Source organism: Phocoena phocoena, chromosome 1 (genome assembly GCF_963924675.1).
Source record: "Phocoena phocoena chromosome 1, mPhoPho1.1, whole genome shotgun sequence".
NCBI lineage: Eukaryota > Metazoa > Chordata > Mammalia > Artiodactyla > Phocoenidae > Phocoena > Phocoena phocoena.
The window spans coordinates 161,173,476-161,201,279 of NC_089219.1; the positions used below are offsets into that span (position 1 = coordinate 161,173,476).

Sequence of the window (27,804 nt, forward strand, 5' to 3'; positions counted from 1 at the left end):
ACCAACTTTGCCCACGTATCGGCCCAGCTGAACCTGGGTCAAGTAAAACACAAAACCACGGTGACTGTGTTCAGTTTCTGACCGTTCACCTCAAGCCGGCTCTTGGTCCCTGCTGACGATTGTACTGTTCGCTCTCCGCTCTCCTGTTAGACTATTTTATGCTCTCCTCTTCCTCCCAGCCTCTGACACCGCCTTCTCCATCTTCCCTCCCAGCTGCATTGCCTAGGCTCCCACCGACTGTCCACCTTCTCTCCCCTCTGGCTGATACTTTGGGTGAACTGCCTGTTCTCCGCAAGGCTGCGGGCATCCTCTAGATGCCACCCTGCTGACTGGCTCAGTGACACCCTCCAGAGGTTTCCTCTTCTTTCTATATCATGTCTTCCTTCTCTACGGGATCGTTCCTTTTAGAATACCCAAATGCTGTTATAGCTCGCAACTTAAAAAAGAAAATTAAGAGGTCACTTGACCTCATATCCCCCGCTGACTACTGTCCCATTTCTTTGATTCCCTTTGCAGCAAATTTAGTTTTAAAAAAGACTTTTTGTACTCTGTCTTCAGTTTCTCCTCTCTGCCCTTTCTTGAGCTCACTCCATTCAGCCTTTAGTTGCCATTACTCAGACAAAAGCTCAAAGGTCATCAGAGAAAATAATGATAGATGGATAATAGGTGAGATGTGATAGACACTAATCGTGATAGGATCCTTTTGCTACATTCATTCATTCAACAAGCACTTGCTGACCACCTACTATGCCACACTGTTGTGGGTATTTTACGAATATTAACTCACATAAGCTTGTAAGGTGGGTACTGTTATTACCCTCATTACACGGGTGAGGAAACTGAGAAACAGAGATGAAAGAGTTTACCCTCTAGGCCGTACATGGTATACGGTGATGACTTTTCAGCCCTCATTCTACTTGACCTACTTGCAGTGTTTACGGGTTAATCGTTCCCTCCTTCTTCAACTACGTGCCCCGCCTCATTTTCTGAACAGCACTCTCCTTGGTTTCTCCTTTTACCTCATTATCTGTTCCTCTCAGTATCTTTTGCTGATTCCTTCTCATCTCCCCTAAATAGATGCTGGAGAGCTCAGTCATCACACCTTTTCTCTATCTACACTCACTCCCTGTGTGACCCCTCCCAGTCCCATGACTTTAAATGCTATCTATACACTGTTGGCCTCTGAAATGTTGTCTCTAGCCTGGGCCTCACCCCTGAACTCTAGACTTGATATTCTCCCTGATCTCGTGACCTCATTTTCAACCATTCCCCTCCTCACTCACCCAATTCCAGCCATGCAGGCCTCCCTGCTGTTTCTAGTTATGCTAATAGCGCTCCTACCTGGGGGCCTCCGCATGTGGACCTGGCCTCTGACCGGGATGCTTTCCGGGGATACCTGCTGGGGCCCATGACCTTGCTTCCCTCAAGTCTCTGTTCAAGAGAGGCCATCTCTGCCCGTCCAACCCCAGAAGTCCCTTTTTACCTGCCTTGCTTTATTCTCCACGTGTCACCATGGGACATGCCATGTATTTGCTCATTATTCATTTTTCTCCAGAAGAGAGCTGCAGGTGGCAGAGCTCTGCAGAGCTTTGTTCTCCACTCTGTCGCCAATGCAGGGTGTATAGTAGGTGTGTAATAAATAGCTACGGAGTGAATGAACGAAGTCATCGCAGGAAACGTACAGACAGATGCCCTTTAGAAGTCCATGTCTTTAATTTTTTTTAAGTAAATTGATTCACATTTACAAAACGAATAAAATAATAAATGTATACATAGTCATCTTTCCTCTTCCCTTAAGTTTTATGACATTTATAAATTCATCTGAAATTGTAATAAAAGATTCCAGAAGGCTTTACAGCATGTTTTCAGTTGATGATAATAGCCAGAAGTAGTTTAAATAACAACATTAACAGGTTATGGTTTTCCTAAAGGACCATAAAAGTTGGACTATATTTGTTTTCCAATGCCTATCAGAGAACCTGACACAATTAGGTACCTAGTAAGTGTTTGATAAATGAATGAAATTAGTGAATGAAGAGATGAATGAGTGAATATATTGAATGAATAAACGGGGCAAAATCTACCTGTCTGCATTTGTATTGGGAATTACTACATGTTCAAGAATTTTAAAACGTGGCCATGGATGTGTGGGAATATGTCCTAAATCTTTCACTGCTTCTGACTCCCTGTTGATGTGGAAGGCCCGAATCCAGTTCACACCATGTTTCTTAAAAATTTCTCAAATTTTATTGGAATCTATAATCAAAACCAAATTAAAATTTATTTTTAAGTGTGTTGTATGCTCTTGTTCTCTCATTCCTACTTCTTTAAAGTTACCTAGGAAATGCCTGGGGCAGAGTTTTGCACTCTAATCCCTTATGGGACACACAAATCACTGAATGAACACATCTATAGCTAACTTTCCACACTTGATGTGGAGGAGACCGACTAGAGGCAGCTGTGGGGAGGGGATGAGTTTTCTTCCCACCCTTGGAAATTTTAATTCTTGAGTGTGTCTTATTTTTACTGCTTCCCCAGAACCTCCCACCAGAGTCATCTTAATAGTTTCCTCCAAGAAAGTTGTATATTTGTGTGTGTGTATGTGTGTGCGCACACGTAGAGTGGGGAAGACGGGCAGTGTGGCCCCCTTGCATTCCTTTTTTTTTTTTTTCTGGTACACGGGCCTCTCACTGTTGTGGCCTCTCTCGTTGCGGAGCACAGGCTCTGGACGCGCAGGCTCAGCGGCCATGGCTCACGGGCCCAGCCGCTCTGCGGCATGTGGGATCTTCCCGGACCGGGGCACGAACCCGTGTCCCCTGCATCGGCAGGTGGACTCGCAACCACTGTGCCACCAGGGAAGCCCCCCCCTTGCACTCCTAATGCATTCCTAAATGCATTGCTCCTTCCCATTGAGGCTGTTCATGTTCTCCATAAGATTGACACGTCAGAGATTTTGGTGAGATAGTTGCTGTTGTCATAAGTTTCTTACACAATTAGTTTACATACGTAGACAATGTATATGAACTGATTGATTCAAATCCGTCTTTTGTAGGGCCTGTTAGTCAAAAGGCCCCCTTAAAAAATATGAAGATAAGTGAGTAATTTAATAGTATAGCAGATAAATACAACTGCACTCTGTCAAATGCTACTGGCTTCCCAGGAATGAGTGTTATTAACCAAAGCTGGCAGAGAGGCTGGGTAAAGACTTCCTGCCCCTCCTGAGCCCCCAGCCCTCCCGTCCTACCACGTTCATAGCTTTTTCAGTGATGACTTTGCAGTTCAGACTGTCTCACTGAAGATCATTATGGAAGAGAGAAGGGTAAGACGTATTGCTGACTATTCTGTGATTAATCTATTCCACCCTGAACAAGGAAACAAATGTCTAATGATAGATGGTTAAGTTCTAGGCCTCCAAGCCCAGATCTTCTAACTAGGTCTTGGAAGTTGTTGATCTGTTAGATGTTTCCAGGACTCCCCCTGCCAAGGGTGTGTGACATCATCTCTAATGTATCAGGAGTGGAAACAGAAATGTCCCGTTGGGTCCTCATCCTCTTGGAGTCTCCTCCAGCCGGGGGCACTTATGGCCAAAGCCTCTGTGACTTCCCTCACCAAACCCAACCGGCATGGAACCCGGCACGTCGTCTGTGCTACATCATAAATGTGGTTTTCACAGGAACAAAGAAATCTCTGGTCTTCTCTATAACTGCACCAAATTACATCTCAGAGATGACTTTTTCTTGTCATGGCATTGGTTTTCTTTCTCCAAGAGAAAGTTACCTGCCTCAGCGGCTTGAAGGGATTTCGTAGTCATAGTAACCTCGGCAGCACCCTCTCAAACCGGGCAGGTGGCAGAGCCAGGGGTGACTGGGATCCGCTGCAGCCGCCTGAACCCTGACCGGATTCACGGTTTCGTGTGGTCAGGACCTTGGGGCTCACGTCAGCCTTTCCCACCACACTCTTGGAAACAGCGAGTGGTCCTGTCAGCAGTGCCCGTCGCACCAGGAAGGGCAAGGGCATGCGATCCAGATGCGAGGGAGGCCCGAGGCAGGGGGCGGCAGAGTGAGGGGGTTAAAAGCCTGGGGCCAGTGCCTGCCCTGGGTTCGCCCACCCACGTACACTGTGCTGGCCCGCTTGTCGGCCACCACCCAAGAGTCAGCATAGATAGAGCCTGTGCTTTTTAGAGTTTGGTGTCTCCACACTTAAGAGAAAGTGAGGTAGATGAGAGCCCAGATTAGTTTCTGGATTTAGAACACCCCGCTTGTGGTCCTGCATAGAGATTCCCAGGAGAGCGCGTGAGAAGCAAGCAGGGAGAGGGCTCAGGCCAGGGTTTCAACCTCGGCACAACTGACGTTTGGGCCTGGATCATTCTTTGTCATGGGAGTTTTTTCCTATGCAGTGTAAGACATTTAGCAGTATCCTTGGCCTCTACCTACCAGATGTCAGTAGCCCCCTCCCAGTTGTGACAGCGAAAAATGTCCCCAGGTAGTTCCAAATGTCTCCTAGGGGTCAAAATCACCAGGGGTTGAAACCACTGGATTAGGGAGAGGATTTGGTGAAAAGACATTTGCTTATACCTGTAGTCTTGGGCTATGTCCCAAGAGCCATTTATCATCGTCTTGAATTATTGTCTAGAAAAAGCGGAGGCCTGAGGTTTTCAGAGGAGTTGCAATCCATTGGCTGGCATGGAGAGCTCTGCAGGAAATGGTCAGCTGCTCTTCAAAGGCCACAGCTAGGCTTAGATACTTGAAAGGGAGAGGTATCTCTTCCTTCTTCTCCCTCCCCGTCTCTTTCTCTGTGACACTGAATCACCCGGGAGGCTTGTTAAAATGCACCCAGAGCTCCACTCCCTAGAGATTCTGATCCAGAGGATCTGGGAGGGGGCCTGGGATCTGACCTGTTCTGAACTTCCCAAGTGCAGGGGGATGGGGATCGGGTGGGGTCTGGAGGCGACACCTTGAGAAACAAGGCCCCAGAGGGATGTCAGACACAACAAATGTTCCCAGTCCTCTGAGGGCGCTAAAATCTAGCATGAAAAAGAATAAGGAAAAGAAAAAGACTTTAGCACAAAGCAAAAAGTGATAATCCGTAAGAAAGATGAAGCTAATAGATGTGGGAACCCCTTACACTGAAAAGAGACTCACTCACTCACTCATTCAACAAATACTTTCTGAGTGCCTACTCTACTTCAAGCATTGCTCTAGGCATTCGGGAGTCAGCAGTGAATAAAATAGACGAAAGTCCCTGCTCTCATTCGGTTTATATTTTGTAGGGGAGACAGTGAACAGACTTCCTAACTATAGATCATGTAGAGAGAAAGCAGAGCAGAGGGTCGGGGAATGCTGGGGGTGGCTTGCAGCTGTAATTAGGTGGTCAGGGAGGCCTCATTTACAAGGTGATATTTGACCACCATGAAGGTGGTAAGAGACAGTCAGGCACGTATGTGTAGCGGCAAGTTTTCCACGCAGAAGGAAAGAGAAGTACAGAGTCACTGAGGTGACAGTGAACATTCCCTGTGTGATCAAGGACCAGCTCAGGCTCTTGTGGCTGGAGCAGAGTGAGTCAGGGAGCAGGGGCAGGAACGGAGGTCGGAGAGGGAACGGAAGGCCAGGTCCTGCGGTGCCCAGTGCAAAGACTTTGCCTTGACCCTGACGGAAGTCGGGTGGGGATGCGGGAGGATTTTTAGCCGAGGAACGCCAGGATCAGATTTAAGACTTACAAGGATCACCCTGGCTGCTGTCTTGAGTAGACTCCAGTGGGGCAGGCGTAGAAGTTATCATTACTGTTGAAATTATGGTATGGTTTCTGCCCCCTAGGAATTTACCATGATGGTGGAGATAGAGCATGTACAACCCTAACTAACAAGGAAGTGTTTGCTAAGTGACGTGAATCACTCAGACCAGAGAAGTGTGATGGAAGCGCCTTCTGGGAGTCAGACTTCATGGACAAGTTGGGCCTTACGATGGAAAAACAAGATTTCTTTTCAGCTTAATGGATATATGATTGACATTTAGTAAATGGTACACATCTGAAGTGTACAATTTAATATGTTTGGTCATATGTATATACCCATGAAGCCATCACCACAGTGGTGAACATATCTATTACCTGCCTCCCTCCCCCAAATTTTCTTGTGGTTTACAGGCAGGGTGGGAATTATCATCAGGGCAGTAACGTAAGCAAAGGCACAGAGATGGGAAATGCAGGGGCTTCTATGGGACAGAGGGAAACCCACCCTGCCTGTCCTGCAGGGTCACACGGGGAACCCGAAGAGAGATGTCTGACAAGACAGCTTGAAGTAAATCACATGGGGCCCAAAATACTGGGTTGCAAGGGTTAGGTCACAGGGGAACCGGCAGAAGTGTTTAAGTTTGTTGTAGTTTATGGTCAAAACAGAGTTTATCTGCTAAAATTTCATCTTTTAGAAACACCAGCAACAACATCAAAGTTTAGGTACTTTACCTTTTTGTAGTTAAGTCCAAAGAAACATAGCCAGGTAAATTTCTGCAGTGTTTCATGCATACAAAATCAATTAAAGAAAAAAGAAACATCAGGCAAATTTCATAATTAGATAATTAACAGATTCCTTAGTAACCTTATACTAATACAACTACTTACAGATCGAAAATAAATCCATTTGCCACCTGATGGTACATTATAGCCCACACATAAAAAATACATCTAATCTAGGTAGACTTTAATAATTTAAAGGTAAAATTTTAGCATGTCATACTACAGTCGTGATTAGTCCCTTCATATTTGTAACGTCCAGCACATTATTTTCGTGTCATGTTGAACATGAACTTTAAAGTTAAGGAAAACATTTTAAGTAGGTGTTATGAGTCTACTCTCCCATCCTAAGCTCTTAAACTATTTATGAATGGATCCTTTTTCCCCAGCAAGATTTTCAGGTTTGAAGATAGGTTTGCTAATGTGAAGTCCTTTCTCTTTCTCCATCTCCTGGGTGGAGTCTGGCAGCTCCTTGGAGGCACCGGCCAGTTGATGGCTCTGTGATTCGGCTTGAACGATCAGCACCCGCTCTGGAGCATCACCCACTCCTGAGGGAGAAATGAGGAATACTTTTCAGCGAGAGGCATCATAGTCTCAGTCCCATGGAGATGAATGACTCTTGGATTATTTCACCTCTTAAGAGAGAAGGCTGGGAGTCATCCAGTCCATGCTCAGGGATATCAGCTCAGGAGTTCCAGGGACCCACTCTTATATTGGTTTCTTTCAAGAAGACCTGACTTCCTCTGATGTAAGAGGTGGTTAGCTGAAGATCGCAAGTTCTCTTTACCATCCCCGCACCTCTTAATTCCAAAAGTGCTTGCTAAATCCTCCTGGATATAAGTAAGCCCCAGATCATTGTTCTCATCGCCACCATCATCTGAAGTACCGAACTGGTATAAACATGGTACTGCTTTAGATACTGAGAAGTGAAACACTGATAACAATCACCACCATTATCGAGCACTCCCAAGGACCAGGACTGTGCTAAACATGTTGCATGTATAACCCTTACGTTACTCAGTAAAATAGGGACTCTTATCATTTCCCATTTTTACATTTAAGGAGACTGAAGCTTGGATAGGTCACACAGCTACTAAGTGATGGAGCCCTGTCTCGAACTGTCCATACTCGCTACCAAACGTTTTCAAAAGAATCGAGACATTGTCTGTGCCATCCAGTTGGAAAAGATGAGAGACACAGACGTAAAAAATTTCTCTGGTCATTACGAGAAACACCTCACCTATTCTTTTGAGTAATTCATGAACTTTTCTTAATCACATTAAGTTCCAATTAAAAACCGCCCTTTTCTTTTGAAGCAGATAAGTCTTACCATCTGCAACACTTTTTCACACGTTGCAGCAAGCAGCCCTATTAATTGCATCCTGCCTGCATCTGGCGCTCCCAGCAGCCTCTGGTGCTGAAGAGAATCATTCAAACTGAAGTGCATGTGCGTCTCTAATGGGCCCGCATCTCTCTGCTCGTAACCCAGGGCAGGATTGCTTAGGCTGTGCGCAGTCACTACGGTCCAGGTTAATTTGGTTTCTCATGTAGAACAACTTTGGTCTGACATTTAACATTTCTTCCTTTGACATTTTTTTTTTTTTGGCCTCTCTTTGAGCTCATTATCCAGCATCTTTTACATTCATTCTTTTTTGCACGCTAGGATCAGTGCTTGTGTCCAATAATGATGAAAAGCCTGGGGTTCGGATGAGGCCTGGAAGGCCAGAAGGAAGTTTCACGTTCGTGGAGCCGGTCTGTGGGCCACCTGTGATTCCAGGGCCTGGCCCAGCTGCTGTCACTACGGTGCTGGTTGTTTGGGCTGTCTCAGGCCTCACGGGAGCAAGCTCTAATTGTAACACATCTGGTCACCCCTTTCATGCCCCTCTTCCTCCGTGTCTCTAACTTTGGAGAATGAGCCCTGCTGTGTGAGACTGAGTGAAGCACTCAGGGATTTTGAGTTTGCACCGTGTGTCAGCGAGAATGGCAGCCCGTGAGGGTGGTCACTCTTCTCTGCAAAGAGTGTTGGGATGTCATTGCTTGTGACACAGTCTTAATCTGTTCCCCGGCTTCCCTCCCAGGTTGTCATATGCCTTGTTTGTGGGTCTGGGAACTCTGAACAGCAGGAGTAAAGGATACTGATGTCTGTCAATTCCTGCTGGGTAGATTCGGTATGATGGCTGGGTGAGTAGCGTCTCATGTGAGAGACTCTTGGTTCCCCAACCCTTTGCATCCCCCTTGATCTTGCACGTCCCATCAAGCACGTGTGGACAGTGAGATACAAGATCAGGGGCTGATGAGCACGGAGGAACCCAATCTTCCTGAGGAAGGAGTTACACCCACTGGTTGGCATTTTGGGGGTATCCTTAAATTTCAGATTTTAAAGTCTCTTTTCTGCCAGTGGCTAAGTGAAATTTGTTTTTTCTCCTTCTGAAATTACCAAGGTGAAACAAACCCAGTTCTTTGGAGAGACCTTTGAATCCAAATATTTGAATGTTTCACTGTGAATGAGAATATTTGTTTTCTTGGGTTGGATTCACCTGAGCTTTGCTACCTGTTGTTTTGCAAACTTCCAATTTTGCAGTTTCCATTAAAAACAGAGGATCATTCATATTGACACCTGCCTTTGGGGACAGAACTGCTGGGAAGAATGCTCAGATTCAAGAGAAAGAAAGGACACGGATACGGAATGCAGCAGGAGGTGGGGAAGGGGCGGAGGGTGCAGACCCTCGTGTGGAAGGATTACAAGGCGTGTGAGGGTAAATTCCCTTGATCTTCTGGGAAACTGCCCGCGGTGGGGAACAAAACATTGCATTCTCAGAGTTCTAGCCATCATTCTGGGCCTCAAGGGATAGCATTTATGGAAGAAGAAAGTTTAGGAACAAAGTGGAAAGAAACTGCCTTTGAAGAACAGCTTAAATCTTGTTAAGCTTGTCACTAGAGGCCTCTAGAATAATAAACCAGGAGCAAACATCAACAGGAATTTTCACAACACATGCTGGACGCTGACTCTGGCTGTTGCTTTCCTCACAGACCCAGAGGCTTTGGGGAAATGCACTCCAAGTACTCTTTTGGCTAAAATAATCTGCAAAAAAAAATCCTGTCCTTGCAAGTGGCACGAGTGTTTATTGCCAAACAGCCCATCCCTCAGAGGATGAAGTGGGACAGAAAATAGTGAGGACACTAGTAAACAGCTTGATTTGCCTGGGCCGTAGTTCTTCTTTTCTTGCTCAGGTTCCAGAGTCTCCACCCTCATTAGCAGCCATGCCTCACGTGTTGAAAGCTGGCTGCTGGCTCTTGGAAAATAAGCATGCTACCTACTTGCTGGGTGGCGGTGGTGGCGGGGGGGGGGGGGGGGGGTCTAACCCTGCTGGACCAGGTGTGTAGTATTAATCTGGAGTTTTCCTATGATGAGCTGGCCTGATGGTTAAAAAAAAATTCTTCGCATATAAATATTGTTTTCTTGGAAACTTAGGAAAAAGAGTAATAATAGATTGTGTATTGAGGCAAGTGAATAGAGAATCTAGTTTTTTGTGTTTTTTTGTGTGTTTTTTTTTTTTTTTTTTTTTTTTTTTTTTTTTTTTTGCGGTACGCGGGCCTCTCACTGCTGCAGCCTCTCCCGTTGCGGAGCACAGGCTCCGGACGCACAGGCTCAGTGGCCATGGCTCACGGGCCCAGCCGCTCCGCGGCACGTGGGATCTTCCCGGACCGGGTCACGAACCCGTGTCCCCTGCATCGGCAGGTGGACTCGCAACCACTGCGCCACCAGGGAAGCCCGAGAATCTATTTTAATAGTTTAAGGAAGATTCAAATAAAAGGAGGATATCCAGATTATGGTTGACTCACATTAGGCTCTTTAGCCAGACAGAACAAATACAATTGGAAAACTATATTAACCCTAGAGTTGAAGGAGTTTATTTCATGATAATTTCCTAAGAAGCGACTAGCTCACTTAGACAAAATAAGTGACAGATGGACCAAAACCAACTTCATTATCGACTGTTTCAGCTTTGGTTGAATTTTTTCCAGTTATTTATCTCACAAATATTTGTTGGGCCCTTACTATGAAGTAGACACAATTCTAGACTTGGGGCAATTAAAGATGAAAAGAATATTTCCTCTTAGGGAGCTGACAGTCTAACAGACAAATAGCTCTACAAATAAAGACTACAGACAAGAAGATAGCTCTTAGAATAGAGGTGCAGGAAAGCAGGATAATGACATGATCAGATGTGCATTTTTGTTAAATCCTTTTTTTTTTTTTTGTGGAGGGAGGGTTTTGAGGTCAAGGCTAGAATCAGGGAAACCATGATGATGTGAGAAACGCTGAAAGCTTTCTCATGGCAGTGGGCATGGAGAAGAGGGACAATTCAAGAGCTTTTAGGAAGGACCATCAACCACACTTGGTGATTGGATTGGAGGGCAAGGGAGGAGACGAGGAAGGTTCTAGACTTCTAGCCTGGGTGCCTGAGTGGATAATAATACTGTTTACTTTGATAGTGACTATTGGAATAAGAATAGGATCAGGGGAAAATAAAATTAATTTTGAATTGTCAGTTTGAAGAGTATTTATCTGGATGATGTTTTCTAGGGGGCGGTAAGGCTCAGAGTTCAGGAGAAGGGCCAGGCATGGATGGAGATGGAGAATTCCCAGTCACCGGGATACAGATGGCTATGGAAGCCGTGGGTTCGGTTGCCCTTGCCTGAGGAAGAGAGATTTAGTCATGATCTCTTAGAGCAGTGTGCCAGAAGACATGTGAGTCAATCTTTGAGAGCCATTAGATTACGAGAGCCCTAGGGAACATGGCAGGACACCTGGTTCCTGAAATGCCCCTAGAAGAAGTGGAAGAGCAGTAAAGGGATTGGAAAACCATTTTCTGGAGTTTTCTTTTGTAGCAGTCACTAAGTGGGCAGATTTAGGTGTCTGCACATTTAACTTCATTTATCCCTAACCTTCCTTCTAAGAACCTTTATCCGTTTCCTAAGTGTTTTCTTGAATTCCTCTTCATGGTACACGTGGGATAATAACAATTTTGTATTATTTTTGAAAGATGAGAATCTTTTGGGCACAGAACACTTATATTGAAAGTTTAGGATGAAAATGTTGCCCAAGTGCTGTTAGCCCATTTTCAGAGGTGCTGAAATAAAAATTATGACTCCAAAAATCGAGGTTTAGCCGTTCATGGATTCCCGTTATTCCCATTTGACTATTTTCTGAAGTCACGAGATGAATCGGGATAGACAATATGAATGTGTTTGAAGCCCAGGCACTAGGTAGCATGCCAGACTGTACACTTAACTCATTCCTGCTCTGAGTGCAGGTTGCTTTTGGTGCCAGCTAAACGAGAGGGCACTCCCACAGTTCTTCTTGGGTCCATGTCAGAAAAGCTCAGTAAGTGTGAGCCATCCATGATTCTGAAACCTTCTTTTCTCCCTGTTTATTACTATTCTCCCTTGAAGCAGTAGTCCCTTTGTTCCAGCACTTACAGAAAGCTATGTCTGTTGACCATTCCTCTTCGAAGTTTTGAGTTGCACTGAAATATTTATAGTGTGTAGACCAGCACTTGAAAGGGATTTTAGTTTCCATAAGGTGTATCTTTTGACTGACTGAGGCCTTTTGATGATAAGAACTCACAAAAAGTTTCAGATCAAGGGTGGCTTAATTTAGGGAACACCTCTTTGACATCTGTCAGCAATTGAAGACTCATGAAAGCATTCATCTCCTCCTTCCTCTGGATGAGACAACAGTGGATTCTGGGCTCTGCCGCGGCTGGCTGTCGGGGGGGCCGTCCTGGTGGTGGGCTCAGCTCCGGCGCTCAAGGTAATTTTGTAGACCCTTCGGGAACCGGGAGGGGAGCGCTGGGCTCCATGGGTCTGAGTGTGTGCCGACTGGTCCCAGGCTAGAGGTGGCAACAAGGGGGCATGGCGTTTGGCAATCCAGGAGCCAAGTGGGTTCCCTGGAGGGTGAACTCAGAGAGAACAGGAACCGCTCTCGTGCATCCCAAGATCTGCGGCCTGGCACATTGGAGGCCAACATGCATGGCTTGTGGCAAGTCGAGCAGTAAATAGCAGTAGGCTGAGTGAGGAAGGAACTGCTTCAAGGGAGAGCAGTGAAAACCAAGAGGAAGCGAGAAAAGGAGTCCCCAGCACCAGGCTGTTCTTGTGGAGTGGATGTATCTTTTCTGCTCCAGCTGCAGATGTCAGGGTCACATCTAGATTCTACAAGGATCTACAATAAACTATGATGTGTGGATGGGACTGATCTTATTGCTGCCTTTTTTACTGTGATGATTCCTCTTGGTGATTGGGAGTAAGCGATTAATTTGAGGTTTCTTGAGACCAAATAGTTTGGTGCCTTAAAAGCATAAGCCATGGGTGGCAGATTGCTTTTGAATGCCAGTCTCTGATCTCTCACGCTGCCTCTAATTATGTAGTAGACCTGGGAATAAAAAAATGACTTACAAAACAGCTACAGGATAAAATACCATGTGGTCATTAAAAAAAAAAATCACATTTTCAAATGACATATATTGACAAGGGAAAATTCTCATTATGTGAAAAAGCAAGAGTCTATATCTTGACACATATGGGGGCCCAAATACTTCCTTTTGAATAAATGAACATTTCGTAGATGAATGTGGGAAAAGCCTTAAGTCTGGGCAAAATTATGAGTCCATTGATGAATATGGCTCTTTGTCTCTTGAAGTGGAAAATCATGGACTAGAGGTCAAGAAATCTGGTTGTAGTCCAAGCCTTTAACCCTTTTGGAGCTGTTTCCTTATCTGGAAACTGAGGTAATGGTCCCTAAGGGGCCCTTTTGGGTCCCACACCTGCTGAGTTTTGATCAGGGACTCTGGACGAAGCAGCTCTCATTGAGGAGGGCGCCGCAAGCAGGTGTCATGTGGTTTGCATCGCTTTGTCAGCGAGACTTGATCACCCTTGACCTCCTATGGTTCCCCATCATTTTCTATGACCGTCTTGAGTTTCCACCTCCTGAGTCACTCCTCGCTGCTGCTGTGTAAAGAGGCCTCTTGATTTATTAATCAATTAATCAGTGCACACTGAAGAGCTGTTCAGGGTAGTTAAACAGGGAAAACAAAATGCTGGAGCCAATAATCAAGATGGATCGTAATTAAGGGTGACCCTCCCACCGCTGGTCTCCCTTCCCACCCACAGCTCATCAAACTCCAGTCAGCCCCGATGGGGTTTCCACCCCAAAAAAGCTCCAGCACATTTCGGAAGGGAAGCTTTTCTTCCAATGTCCTAAGGAAAACAGGCCTTGAGATAACCCTCATCAGTTACCTGCAGCAATTGTGGAATCTCAGAAGTTCAACCAGGTCCCCAAAATAGCATAGTGGCTCCGTCCATATATGCAGACACTGTCCTCTCCTGTCTCCATTTCCCTACACAGAGTCATGGAGTTGGAAGGACCTTACAATAAAGACAGGCCACTGCCTTACGTGACAAATGAGAGGTTCAGTGAGGCTAGGTAAGTTGTCCAAGGTCACACAGCTAATTGGCAGCAGAACCAGAACTAGAAGCCAAATATTTTGATACCCAGTTAACACACCTACTGCTTATTTCTCTGTGCAGTCTTGCTTTCCTATAAAAATTAAAGCAAAGTAAATGAGAGAAATCATCCTCATTAAATTCACTTTCTGATTTCTTTTAGATAAGGGCTTCTGAACGAAAGAGTTTTTAATAGTTTTAGATGAAGTTTCTGGGGAAAAGTATCTTGGACTGTTTATCAAGGAGACATTTTTCTTTTGATGGATCAGGATATCAGACACATGGGTACAGGCATGGCCAGCCTGCCATGGGGCCAATGGTAAACACAGTGAATCTGTAGGGGTTTGCTGGGCTGCTGGAGAGGCTAGATCTCTGGTCCAGAATCTGTTTAGTTTGGTTTTCTTCCAGTGGCACTTAGCACACGGTGTTAATGAGGCTAGGATTTTCTTAGAATAGAATCTCTGTTCTGGGTCACAAGTAGTACCTCCACCTGCTGCCAACTTTCCATAGTTCACGGGGACCCACAATGCATTGGTCCAGAGTGACTGCACTCACCCCTGCCAGGCCCGGATGACCATTTGTGTCTACTTAATGACCACCTTGGGAGCATCCAGGTATAGCTATGATTCTTGAGTGGACACAAGAATCTGGAATGTTCTTATTTGACTGGCCTGGTAAGGAGGATGCTTAGAAAGCTTTTTTTTTTTTTTTTTTTTTAAATTCCTTAAAGTCTCCACTATAAAAATCTTACATTTGTTGGGCTTCCCTGGTGGCGCAGTGGTTGAGAGTCCGCCTGCTAATGCAGGGGACACGGGTTCGTGACCCGGTCCAGGAGGATCCCACGTGCCGCGGGGCGGCTGGGCCCGTGAGCCATGGCCGCTGAGCCTGCGCGTCCGGAGCCTGTGCTCCGCAGCGGGAGAGGCCACAACGGTGAGAGGCCTGCGTACCGCAAAAAAACAAAACAAAACATCTTACATTTGTCAAATGTGTTTGTCAACTAGGGGCTCGTCTGCCAATCTGGCTGCTCATTTCTGCTGGATGTCAGTCAAACAGTCAAACTCTTTGGGTACATCTAGGGCTTAACTCAGAAACCAGGCATCTGAATTGCGCTTACCAGCCTTGACTGATAGACTCTCCTTATTTTTTTGTCTGTGTGTTCTCCAGGACGCTGCTTTCTCGGCTGTGATTCACGACAAGCTCCAGGTCCCCAATACCATCCGGAAGGCATGGAATGACAGGGACAACCGCTGTGACATTTGTGCCACACACCTGAACCAGCTGAAGCAGGAGGCCATTCAGATGGTGCTGACCCTGGAACAGGCGGCTGGCAGTGAGCACTTCGATGGCTCACCTGGCTCGCCCCCAGCCCTCTCCAACATCCCCACTCCGGTGGGGTCCCGGCACGTGGGGGGGCTCCAGCAGCCCAGGGATTGGGCCTTTGTGCCCACCTCCTATGCCTCCTCCAACTACACAGCCCTCATCACCAATAAGCATAGCAGCAAACCCAACAGCCTCGGGGTCAGCAATGGGGTGGAGAAGAAGAGTGGGTCTCCAACCCACCAGGCCAAGGTCAGCCTCCAGATGGCCACCAGCCCCAGCAATGGGAATATCCTCAACTCAGTGGCCATCCAGGCTCACCAGTACCTGGATGGCACCTGGTCCCTGTCGAGAACCAACGGGGTCACCCTCTACCCCTACCAGGTAAGTAGCCTCCGAGCAAGAAAGGGCAGGGCTGGCTACAGTTAAAGCAGAGAAGTGGGCAACACTTCCTGTCTCTACTTTGTCCTCCTGGGAACTCCCCGACTCAGAGCCTGATGTTTCCATGTAGCCCTGCTGAACAATGCTAAATAGAGATAAAATATATGAGGAACGAGTGATCCAAGATAGCACTCTGTTTCCATCGTCTCTACCCTCTGAAGGAGAGGTCGACAGCCTTCCTAATCTCTCCCAACTTGAGAGACCTTAACCCTTTTCTATTTGCAACCCACCTTAAATACTGTGGGATTAGGTAACCAACCGCGTGTTCCCCTTTTCTTATTTTCTCTTCTCAGTTATTTAAATTAGCATGTACTCTCAAGTTTCCCTATAGAAATAAGAGAGCAGGTCTTAAGTCTGCCAAGGAATCTAAAATATTTGTCTTAATCTTGCTCGTGTGAGTTTTCTGTTGGAAGAGGGTTGGCTTTACCATACGTGTTCTCTGTGTCCCTTGAGTCACTCATGTGGGAAGCAGCAGAAAGTGTTGACTGTCGCTCTGGGGTGGAGAGGGGACCAAGGTCGTAGAGTGTATTAGCTGGGGTAGGTAATTGGGGCGGCAAGTGGTCTCGAGTTGTTTCTCGCTTGTGTCCCTGTCGTATGGGGTGTTTGGTGGGTGACCTTCCACTCTGATATCGGGACCCAGCCTCCTTCATCTAGCACGTCACCCTTTTCCAGAGGCCTCAGAGTCTTCCACCAGACCTTGTACAACCAGCCAGGAACTGGAGGAAGAGAGAGGGTGGAGGATCTCACAGGGACATGTGGGGACCCAGCCTGGAAGGGGCAAGAATTCAGTCTCCTGGTCTCACCTTCTCTCAGGGGAGTCTGGGCAGGCCGACCTGTCCATATGCCCAGGAGAAAAAAGGAACACGCTGAGTGAACACATAGCATAGTTTTTGTTTCATGGGGCAAGGGTACCGGGAAACATAACTTGAGTTATAAATGTGGCTGATAAAATTTCTGGTGCAATTCCTAGAGTGTAGAAGGGAATATAGATTGTTTCTCTTGGTACCTTGAAAGAAAGTGGGGAGCGTGGATCATTGTCTTAAGAAGTTAGCGTTCTTGGGCTACCAAACTCTTCATTGCCTGGATTTTGGTTTATAAAATATAGAGCACACATCATTTTGTTTAACCCCCCAGTAGGCCTGTGAGGTCGGCAGGGCAGATGTTAGATCTTTCTTTTACAGGTGGAGATCAGCATGCTTAGAGAAATGGAATAATTACCTGTGGCCACAGAGACGGTGCCAGACCAACACCAGCTCTCCCCTGCCCAGGAGAATGGCTCTCCCTGCCACAGCTGCTTCCAACTTTCTTAGCTTACTCCAGAGCAATCTCTGGTCAGCATCTCTTCCAGATATGGTTTCTTTTCAGAAACCATATGGTCTACCGAGGGAGAGGACTCCTCTTTTGACTTGTGGGTGCCTGGCTGCCACTTCACCTTTGGACAGAATTTTCTGGGTTGTAGATATAAATATTATGAGGAACCACTTGCACCCTGGTTGGGGCTTCATAGTCTAAGGCTTGAACATAACCATCTAGGGCAGGAACAGAATAGCTGCTTTCGGTTGCGGAATAATATGGTTTTTTTTTTTTGGTTTGTAGTTTAAAAATAGACAGTTCTGAAAATTATAAAAGAAGAATACATGTCTGTTGTAAAATAAAAATTTAAAAATATGAAACAGTTTAAGTAGGCCTTTAAAAATCAACATCACCCAGAAGTAGACTACCTAACATTTGGGTGTACTTCCAGGATTTTCTACACATGCAGTTTCTAAAATCGTGATTATGTTCAATTCTCTGATCTGCTTTTCACTTAATATACTAGGGGCATTTTCCCATGCCATTATCTACTTTTCTAAAACATGATCTTTAATGGTAGCCTAGTATTCCATTATCTAAATACTACCCATTATATGAGTATGCCCTAATTTATCTAACCAAGCATCAATTATTAGAGTTTAGGTTTTTGCTACTATAAACAAAATGCTCTGGTGCACATCCTTCTACCCAGGTCATATTTTCTACGCATCCTGGGCTGTGCTAGCCACATATTCATGTTACACGGACAACTCACGTTTCACCTTCCACCGCCCTAGAGCACTTGTAACGTGTGTCAGGTGCTAGTTAGAAGATTCAGCTGGTACACACAGCACTGACGAGTGAGGGCAGAAGAGCTTGGAACTGGTGCCTTCATACAAAGTATTCAAAGTGTGGGGAAAGTTTGTGGAAGGGGGAGAGCTGAAGATGGAGCTTAAAAGGAAGATTAGGGAGTATTGGTACATTTAAAAAATGTGTGCAGTAATTCTTTGTGCTCCTCCTTTTTTCCACCTACCTCAGATGAAAAAGAATTTCCTGTACAATAACAAACGTTTATTAAGCTCTACCAAGTGCCAGACACTATGCTATGTGTTGGTGGGGGCTGCTGCTATGGTCTGGAATCCCAGGCTCCTGTCCTGTGGCCCTTAGGGTAGGAAGCAGGGGAAGGGTGCGTTGTGTTTTTTTTGTAAATTTATTTATTTAATTTTTGGCTGCATTAGGTCTTGGTTGCTGCGCGAGGGCTTTCTCTAGTTGCGCTGAGCGGGGGCTACTCTTCATTGAGGTGCATGGGCTTCTCACTGCGGTGGCTTCTCTTGTTGCAGAGCACAGGTTCTAGGCACTCAGGCTTCGGTAGTTGTGGTGTGCGGGCGCAGTAGTTGTGGCTTGCGGACTCTAGAGCTCAGGCTCAGTAGTTGTGGCGCACAGGCTTAGTTGCTCTGCGGCAGGTGGGATCTTCCTGGGCCAGGGCTCAAACCCGTGTCCCCTGCATTGGCAGGCAGATTCTTAACCACCGCGCCACTGGCCAAAGCCAGATACAAAGGTGATTCCCGTAAGCCACCAACCTGAGATTGCCCTGGGTAAATTGGATTGCTTCTTTCCAACTCAGAACAGGCTAATTTCTGCATTTCCCCTGAGCAGTAGTTAAAGGGATCAGAGGAAATCTCTCTGGGATCAAGAGATTTGGTGCCTGGCTGTGAACCAGTGTCCCCGTGTCATGACTATGTCTTCCTGATGCCCTGGAGGGGGGGCTCTGGGTCTGGCTAGACTGAATGGCTCCTGATACGGACATCTCCCGGCAGTAAATATTCTGCAGTTCACAGTCTGGCCAGCTCAGCAGAGATGGGTGACTGCTCTGAAAGCTGACCTCACTTTTCCTGCTCACCCTTACTCCCATATCCCTCCCCACAGAGAAGATGGCCCTCTGGCTTAGTGCCAGAGCTGTTCCCTGGGCAGAGAAGCATCTAGACTTTGTTGCTGCCACTGAAGCTGCTGTGCACCAACAGACCCGGAGCCTGTAGAAGTGAGGGAGGAGAGGACGCCGCCCTTCTGCCATTTAAGTGCAGGGAGGATGACAGAAATGAGGACAGGCTTTGCAAGGGAGGAGAGGACGCCGCCCTTCTGCCACTTAAGTGCAGGGAGGATGACAGAAATGAGGACAGGCTTTGCAATAGTGAGCAGGGTAAAACCTCTGTATGGGCTTCCCTGGTGGCGCAGTGGTTGAGAGTCCGCCTGCCGATGCAGGGGGCACGGGTTCGTGCCCTGGTCCAGGAAGATCCCACATGCCGCGGAGCCTGCACGTCCGGAGCCTGTGCTCCGCAACGGGAGAGGCCACAACAGTGAGAGGCCCGTGTACCACAAAAAAAAAAAAAAAACAACCTCTGTATGGGTGATAGAAGGGTCCCTCAAATCCCTGAAGTCCCCTGTTTCCTACACCACTGTGTAGCAGTCTTCAAAGGCTGCAGTAGGAAGATTTCTTGATTCTCTTTTGCTGTATCCTTCACGTTTCTCAAAAACCTCCAGAAAGTGTGGGAACCCATAAGCATCGCAGATACATATGAATCTATCCAGAGAGGTAAGAAAAATAGTAAGTTAGGAGATACTGAGATTATATCAAAAACGGCAAACAAACCACAAAGATAATTTTTCATTAAATATCATAGCAAGCTGATTTCACAGCAGTTGTTAAGATGGACTGTTTCAAAGAAAGACTTTCTTTTATTAACTTGCAGACATGTAACACCATCAATACATATATATGGAAAGCAGAGAATGCTCTAGAACTTTCATTTGATCACATGAGTTTTGACTTTGAAGAGACATGTCTGGATTATTTTCTTGTAGTTCACCACAGATTAATGAACTCTTTTGAATGACAACTGCTTTTGCCTGATTTACATTTATTATAGTAAGTACGTGCAGGAAAGACTTTACATAATGCTCCTAATCACAGAATGCTGGTGATTACTATAGGATGGTAATTGCCTTTTGCATCATGGTGGGAGATTTGGAGATGGTCCTGCCTAGTTCAAGTCCATGGCCCCACCGTCTGTTGAACCTCATTTTAGTAGCTTAACATTTTAGTCTATTTCCTTATGAGTGAAATCCCTACCTTGCAAGATAACATGGAGAACAATTAAGAAAAAAGTATGAACGTATTTTGTAAACTGCAACACAGGGGAACGTCTATCAGCTCCCTCATTGCCAGAGGAGAAACCCAGGGTTGAGAGATTGGAGGTTTCTTTTGGGTAGAGCTTCCTGACTATGTTTGATGTCTTTTGCTCATTGAGAACATAGATTCGTTTTATTCTCCTGTTTCTGACAGCAGCTAACATATAAAAAACTGGCTGCTCGTTAGGGAAAGCTCCAATCTCAAGGAAACACTAAAGTTGCTTCTCCTGACTGGCCTTAGATTTAGGAAAAAATTCCAGGCTATAAGACCTATCCAGACCTCAAGGTTTTTGGTGGAAACCACCAGTTAATTGGCTCCAAGCTAATCTTTAACCTGAAGTATCTTAATGATAGTCAATAAATCCTTGGAGGCAATGTAAGTAGTCCAGGTGGCTTTTTGATGTCCCCCTCAGTACAGGGGCATTTGAAAGGGTAGAAGAACTTTATTTTATAGGACCTTGATAAATTGAACTTGTCAAGAAAATTCGAGAAGATGTTAGAGGAATACGTAAGTAATAAATCCATAATGAAGCCTTAATGTGATGAAGTATTCAATGAGCATTTCTTGATTTGAGGGAAAATGAGTTTGATAAAAGTTATCCTGCTTTCTCAGACAACATCCACTGGAATCAGTGTTAGAGATAATTCCAGGCTGAACTCTGGTTGAAGTCAGTGAGGGATTGTCTTAATTATATCTTTAGGAATTAATTGGTACCATGCGGTACCTATAAGCCTTGCTCTTCAGAGGTCAGAAGCCATGGGAGGACTTGGTGCTGACCCTCTTATGGAGGACTTCCAGGTGCCCTTGGAAGAGGGAGGTGGACTCTGACACTCACTAGTGGTCCAGTACCCAGAGGCTTTGACTGTGATGGATCTGTGGAACCTGGAAGCACATGGGTAGTACAGCTGATGCCTGCGGGGTGAGATGCACGTGTGCTCCTTTCTCACTGAGCCGCTTTTCACGAAGGAGCAGGGCAGGTGTTTGCAGTGTGTCAGGAGTGGAGGATTCCCATTCACGTTCTTTGCAGCCCTCCAGAGCTCAGCTGCCTGTTCCTGAAATACGCAAAGTGCCCTTCTTGGGCCAGCCTGAGTGCCGATTTGCTGCCCATCTGCTGCTGCTCTGTCCAGCTAGGCCAATAGCATAAGGTGTCACAATCTTTTAACATCATGGGTTTTTGTTTTTTTCCTGTTTATAGATGGCCAGATGAGTGTTATTTATCACCTTTATAAATTCTGACAAATGCTGAACACAAGAAAAGGAATCAGTTTGTATACTCAGTCATGGACAGAGCATTTCTCAGGAATATGGTGCCCAGGGTGAAATTCCAAAAAAGTCATAACCTCTTATAAATACGGGCAGGGCCATGGGCTGAAGGGAAAACCCAAACTTCATCAGGAAATTACAGAAATGTTTTTTATCTGGTCATTTACTTGGGTGGTAGGCTGAATAAGGGCCTCTCAAAGATGTTCATGTCCTGAACCCTGGAACCTATGGATAGGCTACCTTACAAAGTAAAAGAGGTTTTGCAGATATGGTAAAGTGAAGGATCTTCAGATGAGGAGATCATCCTGGATTATCTGTGTGGGTCCAACGTAGTCATAAGGGTCCTCATAAAAGGGAGACAGGAGGATCAGAGTCAGAAGGAGCAGATGTAAGGACAGAAGCAGAGGTCAGAAGAGAGAAGATGTAAGCTTGCTGCCTTTGAAAGGGGAGGAAGGGGCTGTAAGCCAAAGAGTGAAGGCGGCCTCTAAAAAACTGGAAAAATCAAGAATCAGATCCTCCCCTAGAGCCTCCAGAAAGAAGCAGCCCTGCAAGCGCATTTTAGATGTCTGACCTCCTGAACTTTACAGAATAGAGAATAGATGTGTGCTGTTTTTCTATGCAAAACTTTCAGTAATTTGCTTCAGGGATGGGCATAGGAGATTAATAAGCATTTGGTAGTTGAAAAGCTTGGTAGGAGAAGCTAATGAGGTATGCAGACCATGGAGCTGCTGTGGAAGCCTGCAGGATGGCCGAGAACATGGGCTTTTCATCCCGTACAACAAGCTGCGTTACCCAGTGGATCAGACAGTACATTAGCAAGTCAGATTATTTCATTTGGGTGCCTCCACAGAATGAGAGGTTACTCATACTGCGCGGATGGTTTTCAATTGTCTCAGATTTCCCTATTGTTATAGCATCATAATAACAAGCACATCACAGCCACTCTCCATCGGGTAGCTAGTAATTACCGTTATGTAAGTATCTCATATGTTGAAACTGCAGAAAACATTCGAAGCCGGGGGTGGGAGTGTTGGGGAGAGACTCGGCTGGAATATCTGTAGAAGGAAGCTCATCTTCTCTGTAGGGTCTGTTGACCAGATTGTAGGGGTTTCATAGAACTGTTCTTATGTTGTCTGGTGTTTCGAGGGTTCACATGAACTTGAAAGCACCTTGAAAATTGCAGAGCAGAAGGTGTTAGTTGCTATCATTTTTTAATTTGGTAGGCAGAAGACAGCCACTGGAGATCTCAGAGCAGGAGAATGGAAAGATCTCCTTGCTTGACAACAGGAATTCTCAAAGCTGGCTGCACGCTAGAATTGCTTGGAAGCTTTAAAGAAGAATACCAGGGCTTCCCTGGTGGCGCAGTGGTTGAGAGTCCGCCTGCCAATGCAGGGGACACAGGTTCGTGCCGCAGTCCGGGAGGATCCCACGTGCTGCGGAGCGGCTGGGCCCATGAGCCATGGCCACTGAGCCTGCGCATCCGGAGCCTGTGCTCCGCAACGGGAGGGGCCACAACAGTGAGAGGCCCGCGTACCGCAAAAAAAAAAAAAAAAAAAAAGAAGAAGAATACCAGCGTCTAAGCCACACTCCAGACCAATTAAATCAGAATATCTCGGGCGGGACCCAGGCTTTGTTTTAACTGCCAGGGCAAAGAACCACAGCTTTAAAGAACAATTTATCTGGCAGTGGTGTAATAAGTGCAGGGAAGGGAACAATGAAGATGGATGGATGGATAGATAGATAGATGGTATATCAGTTTCCTAGGGCTGCCATAATAAAATTACCACAAACCAAGTGGCTTAAAATAACAAAAATTTATTGTTTCATAGTTCTGGAGGCTAGAAGTCCACAACTGAGGTGTCGGGAGGGCCGTAGTCCTCTGAAGGCTCAATGGGAGAATTCTTCCTTGTCTTTTCCAGCGGGTGTTCTTTGGCTTGTGGCTGTGTCACTCCAGACTCTGCCTCTGTCTTCACAAGGCCTTCTCCTCTTCTCTTCCCTCTTATTAAAAGGACACTGCTCATTGAATTTAGGACCCACTCTAAGGCAGTATGATCTCATCCCAACCCTTCACTAATTACATCTGCAGAGACCCTAAGGTCACATGCTGAGGCTCTGAGCGGACATGAATTGCGGGGGGCGCTAGTTCCTCTCACGACATATAGATAGATGCCACGTAGATGCCAGACAGACGGACGGGTGAAAGGTGAAGGTAGTGTTGAGGAGGTGAGCACACCCATGCTCCTTCCTTGCTGATCCACTTCTGAAAAAGGAAGGAGGTGCAGATGTTCACAGACGGTCAGCAGTAGAGCACTCCCGTTCTGTTCTGTGGAGGGAGAAAAATTAAAGGAAGGGGAAATGATGCAAAGGGCAAAGCCAAGAAGGTGAGGGAAGAGTCGTATCCACACACACACCCGTATCCAGGTGGAGAATACCTCAAGAGTCAGGTGAAATGAAAAAAAAAAATCCACACGAGTTTTTTTTGTGGAGTAATAACCACCTCCTCTTCTGAATTTACATACTACCTTTAAAGTCAGCTGTGCTTTCACAGCCATGGGTATAAATGTAAATAGCACTTCCTGGAGCGCCCCCTGGGGTAGCTCCGCTCACGCCGAGCACCTAATGTGACTAGTGCTGGAAAGGTTCTGTTCCTTTTCTACCGACCAAGCTGACCGTTTGGGTTAAGTTGGTGGAATGGTCTGTGTTTTTGTTTTTCTCCTTCAGAGATATTTCTAGGCCCTAGAAAGAGACTAGAAATACTGAGTAAGGTGCTATGCTGCTTAAAAGTGTTTCTTATTCTCCCCTCGGTCCTTTGTGTGTGTGGGAGCTGAGAGGTGTGGGAAAGTGGTACTCTCTCTCAAGCAGAGGGGACCTGACTTACCCCTCTTCTTCAGCTCTCTGAGGCCAGGCTGGGGTGGGGGACAGAGCTGAGGATTGCTGCGCGAGGGAAGTGACATCATGCCGGAGAGAAGATTCCCTGGATGTGACCCTTTTTTACAGTTGTCTTTGTTTTAGACAGCATCTCACCTCCTCTCCCATTTGGCCATCCTCCCCAGCCCTGGTTTCCTCAGGCAGAATACTTGCTTTCTCTGTAGAGTTGAGGAAGGGAGCCAAGCTCACTGTCCATAGTGAGCTACCCAAGGGGGTAACAACGGCTACTGATTTTTTTTTTTTTTTTTTTTGCGGTACGCGGGCCTCTCACTGCTGTGGCCCCTCCCGTTGTGGAGCACAGGCTCCGGACGCGCAGGCTTAGCGGCCATGGCTTATGGGCCCAGCTGCTCTGCGGCATGTGGGATCTTCCCGGACCGGGGCACGAACCCGTGTCCCCTGCATCGGCAGGCGGACTCTCAACCACTGCGCCACCAGGGAAGCCCAGCTACTGCTTTTTTTAAATGACAAAGTAAACAGATTTCTTTTTTTTTTTAGGAACTCTGAGGCTGATACTAACCAATGAGTTTATCCAAGTCTCAAACAATGAGGGACTAGATGTTGGGTCACGCTAGATTTGCAGCTCATGCACCCGAAATAAAAGACCAGCTTCCTTGCTTACTGTGTGACCTCGAGCAGGCGTCTTACTATTGTGTGTCTCTATCTTCTCCTCTGCAGGGTGGTCCGTTGCAGAGCTGTTATGGGCATTATATGAGATGATGTATGTAGAACACTTAGCATCGTGTCTGACATGTTGGTGACCCCTCTGTGAAGGGACTTGATACTTGAGGGCATCTCCTCTTGGTCAATGCAGATTCCCCAGACTCAAGACTGAATGGAATCAGGGCCCTCTTTTCCAATATACGAACCAGTGGTGGATGAAAAAACAAGACCCAAACCATACAATGATATTAAGCGTATGAAATAAATGTTACCCCATAACGTCAACCACCTCCACATATTACCAGAAACCGGCCTTCTGTATGTGCACCACATCTTACACGAGAAGGTCATATTCTAAACAGGATCATCTCATCCCGCCATTAGTGAGTAAATTGATAAAATATTGAAAGGCCCATGGACCCATTTTTCTCCATTTTTGAAGACCTTTTGAAAGGAGGAGGGGCGGCAGTATATAAACATGAATCACTTAAAATTCTACAGAGTAGTAGAGGGTAGCATTTAAAATAATTCAAAAGAGTAGTATCTCATTATTTTGGAGTTAACGCCCATTGAAAGAACACTTTGAAATAGTCCTCGGGTCTCTCATTCTTGCTTTCCTTAGTTTACACCTTTGGTAAATGTAATTAATACACTTGCATTCTTATTATTCACTTACATCTTTATTTATAAAATACGTTTTTCTTTTTCTTTTTCTTTTTTTTTTTTTCCGGTACACGGCCCTCTCACTGTTGTGGCCTCTCCCGTTGAGGAGCACAGGCTCCGGACGCGCAGGCTCAGTGGCCGTGGCTCACGGGCCCAGCTGCTCTGCGGCATGTGGGATCCTCCCGGACCAGGGCACGAACCTGTGTCCCCTGCATCGGCAGGCGGACTCTCAACCACTGTGCCACCAGGGAAGCCCTAAAATACGTTTTTCTTTTGAAAGTATTTTAAACTTATTACATAATTTGGACTCTTCAATAAATTGGAAACTTCAAGTCTGCTCTTTGCCTACCCCACCTAATTAATTTTAAATTGAGATTTTACTGTGCTAACAGTCTTCAGCGTGACAAATTAGCATGCTTCTGTCTTGTGGAGTATTTGTGAAGATTAGTTAATGAGTCATATATTTCTTATGCCTAAATCATTCCCAGGGAGTAATTTAGGTGTTTAGGAAGCATGTTAGTTACCATTTTTAGGACCCTGGAGACCATTTAGTGCATTGCTGCTGCACCAGTGGCCTCAAGGTGTTAACATACCCCTTCGGAAGCTTATCCGTGACATGTTCCCCTTTTGTTAAAGCAAACAGACCCCAGAGACTCTAGTGGAAGCAAGATGAGAAGGCTGCCCTTGTGAATTACAGATGACAAACTGAGGCCCAGAAATGTCAAGTGACCCGCCCAAGGTCACGCGAGCACACCGGAGCTGGGATTCAAAGTTTCCTTTGCACTGGCCCCTCCCCCCAGGGGAAGGGGCCAGCTCCCCAAATTGGTTCAACATTCCACATCCTGGGGAGAGCCACTCACAGCACACTCTGCGAACGTTTCTTTGGGGCAATTCTGAGTCACTAGGACTTGCAAGTCCACGTTCATGTTGTACTGCTCTGCACAGTCACGTAGAAATAAATGCCCTGTGTTACGTATTCTCGCTGGGAGGTGGAGAGGCCGGTGGGGACAAAGCTTGAGACAAAGATGGGCCAAAAGCAAACAAAAAAGGCTGTGGAAGCAATGCTGCCATCTAGTGAGACATGTTTTAGCTCGTCTGAGAGACAGACTGAACACGCCTAATACTGGGAATCTCACCATGAATTATATTAATTTCCTGAGATGAATAAGAGGCAACAGGGCCCTTTCCTTGTCAACAGTGTGGTCTTAATTGAACGGAATAGTATATGTTTAAACTCAGTGTCCTAACACACATTCTTTAGAAAGGACCCCGTTGGCCAAGATCTCCAGTGAAGATGAAACTCGGTTTGGGGTAGTGGACAGGGTGCCCAGGTCTGCATGGAAGTCTGGCTCACCTGCTTATTAGCTGAGTGACATTTTGCCACATAAAAATATCAATATCTCCTTTTATAGTATCTCTCTCCTAGGATTGTTTTAACGATTAGGTTCATTCATTCTAAATTTTTTTTTTTTTACTTCTAAGCACTGGATTTTAATGAAATTTTAGGCACACACACACACACACACACACGCACACAAAATGAGATCCCATACTGAGAGATTCTACAAAATCGGCCTGATCGACTATTCATACAGCATGACTCTGCCTACCTGCAGCCTAACAAGACATTTGAAGGTGAGGTAGACATACCTGGAACAATGCACATAAGCCTGAAAAAAAATGGTGGAACTGGTGATCAGAAGACTGAGGCATCCCTGTATCTGAGCTCAGTTTCCAGCAGTCATGATACGATGACCATCTCGAACACGGCTGTTTCGCAGGGCTCACTCTGTAGTTTCAAGACTCGTTCAGAACCCATTTCAGCTAAGATTGTGTATCAGAGTTTTTGTTGAAGACAAGTTTTCTTGTTTTCCTCTAAGGACAGATTGCACTTTTTCAACTAAATAGCCTTTTTGGTAGAATGCTTCAGTGGCGTAGGTGCTTTGAGGGATTAATTGCTGCTGTCAGGTTAGGTGGACCACTCCCTCCAGACGCGCTGTTCAAAATTCAGGGCTGAGTCCACCGTTTATGCAACTGGC

At 46.0% G+C, this 27,804-nt stretch overlaps 1 protein-coding gene across 1 annotated transcript in view; it reads left to right on the top strand.

The window, feature by feature from the left end:
- KIF26B (kinesin family member 26B) overlaps nucleotides 1-27,804 on the top strand; it is a 482,574-nt gene that overhangs the window by 166,444 nt on the left and 288,326 nt on the right. The window contains exon 3 of the mRNA XM_065879753.1: nucleotides 15,178-15,714. Coding sequence (XP_065735825.1) covers nucleotides 15,178-15,714 — 537 coding nt within the window. The remainder of the gene's footprint in view (nucleotides 1-15,177; nucleotides 15,715-27,804) is intronic.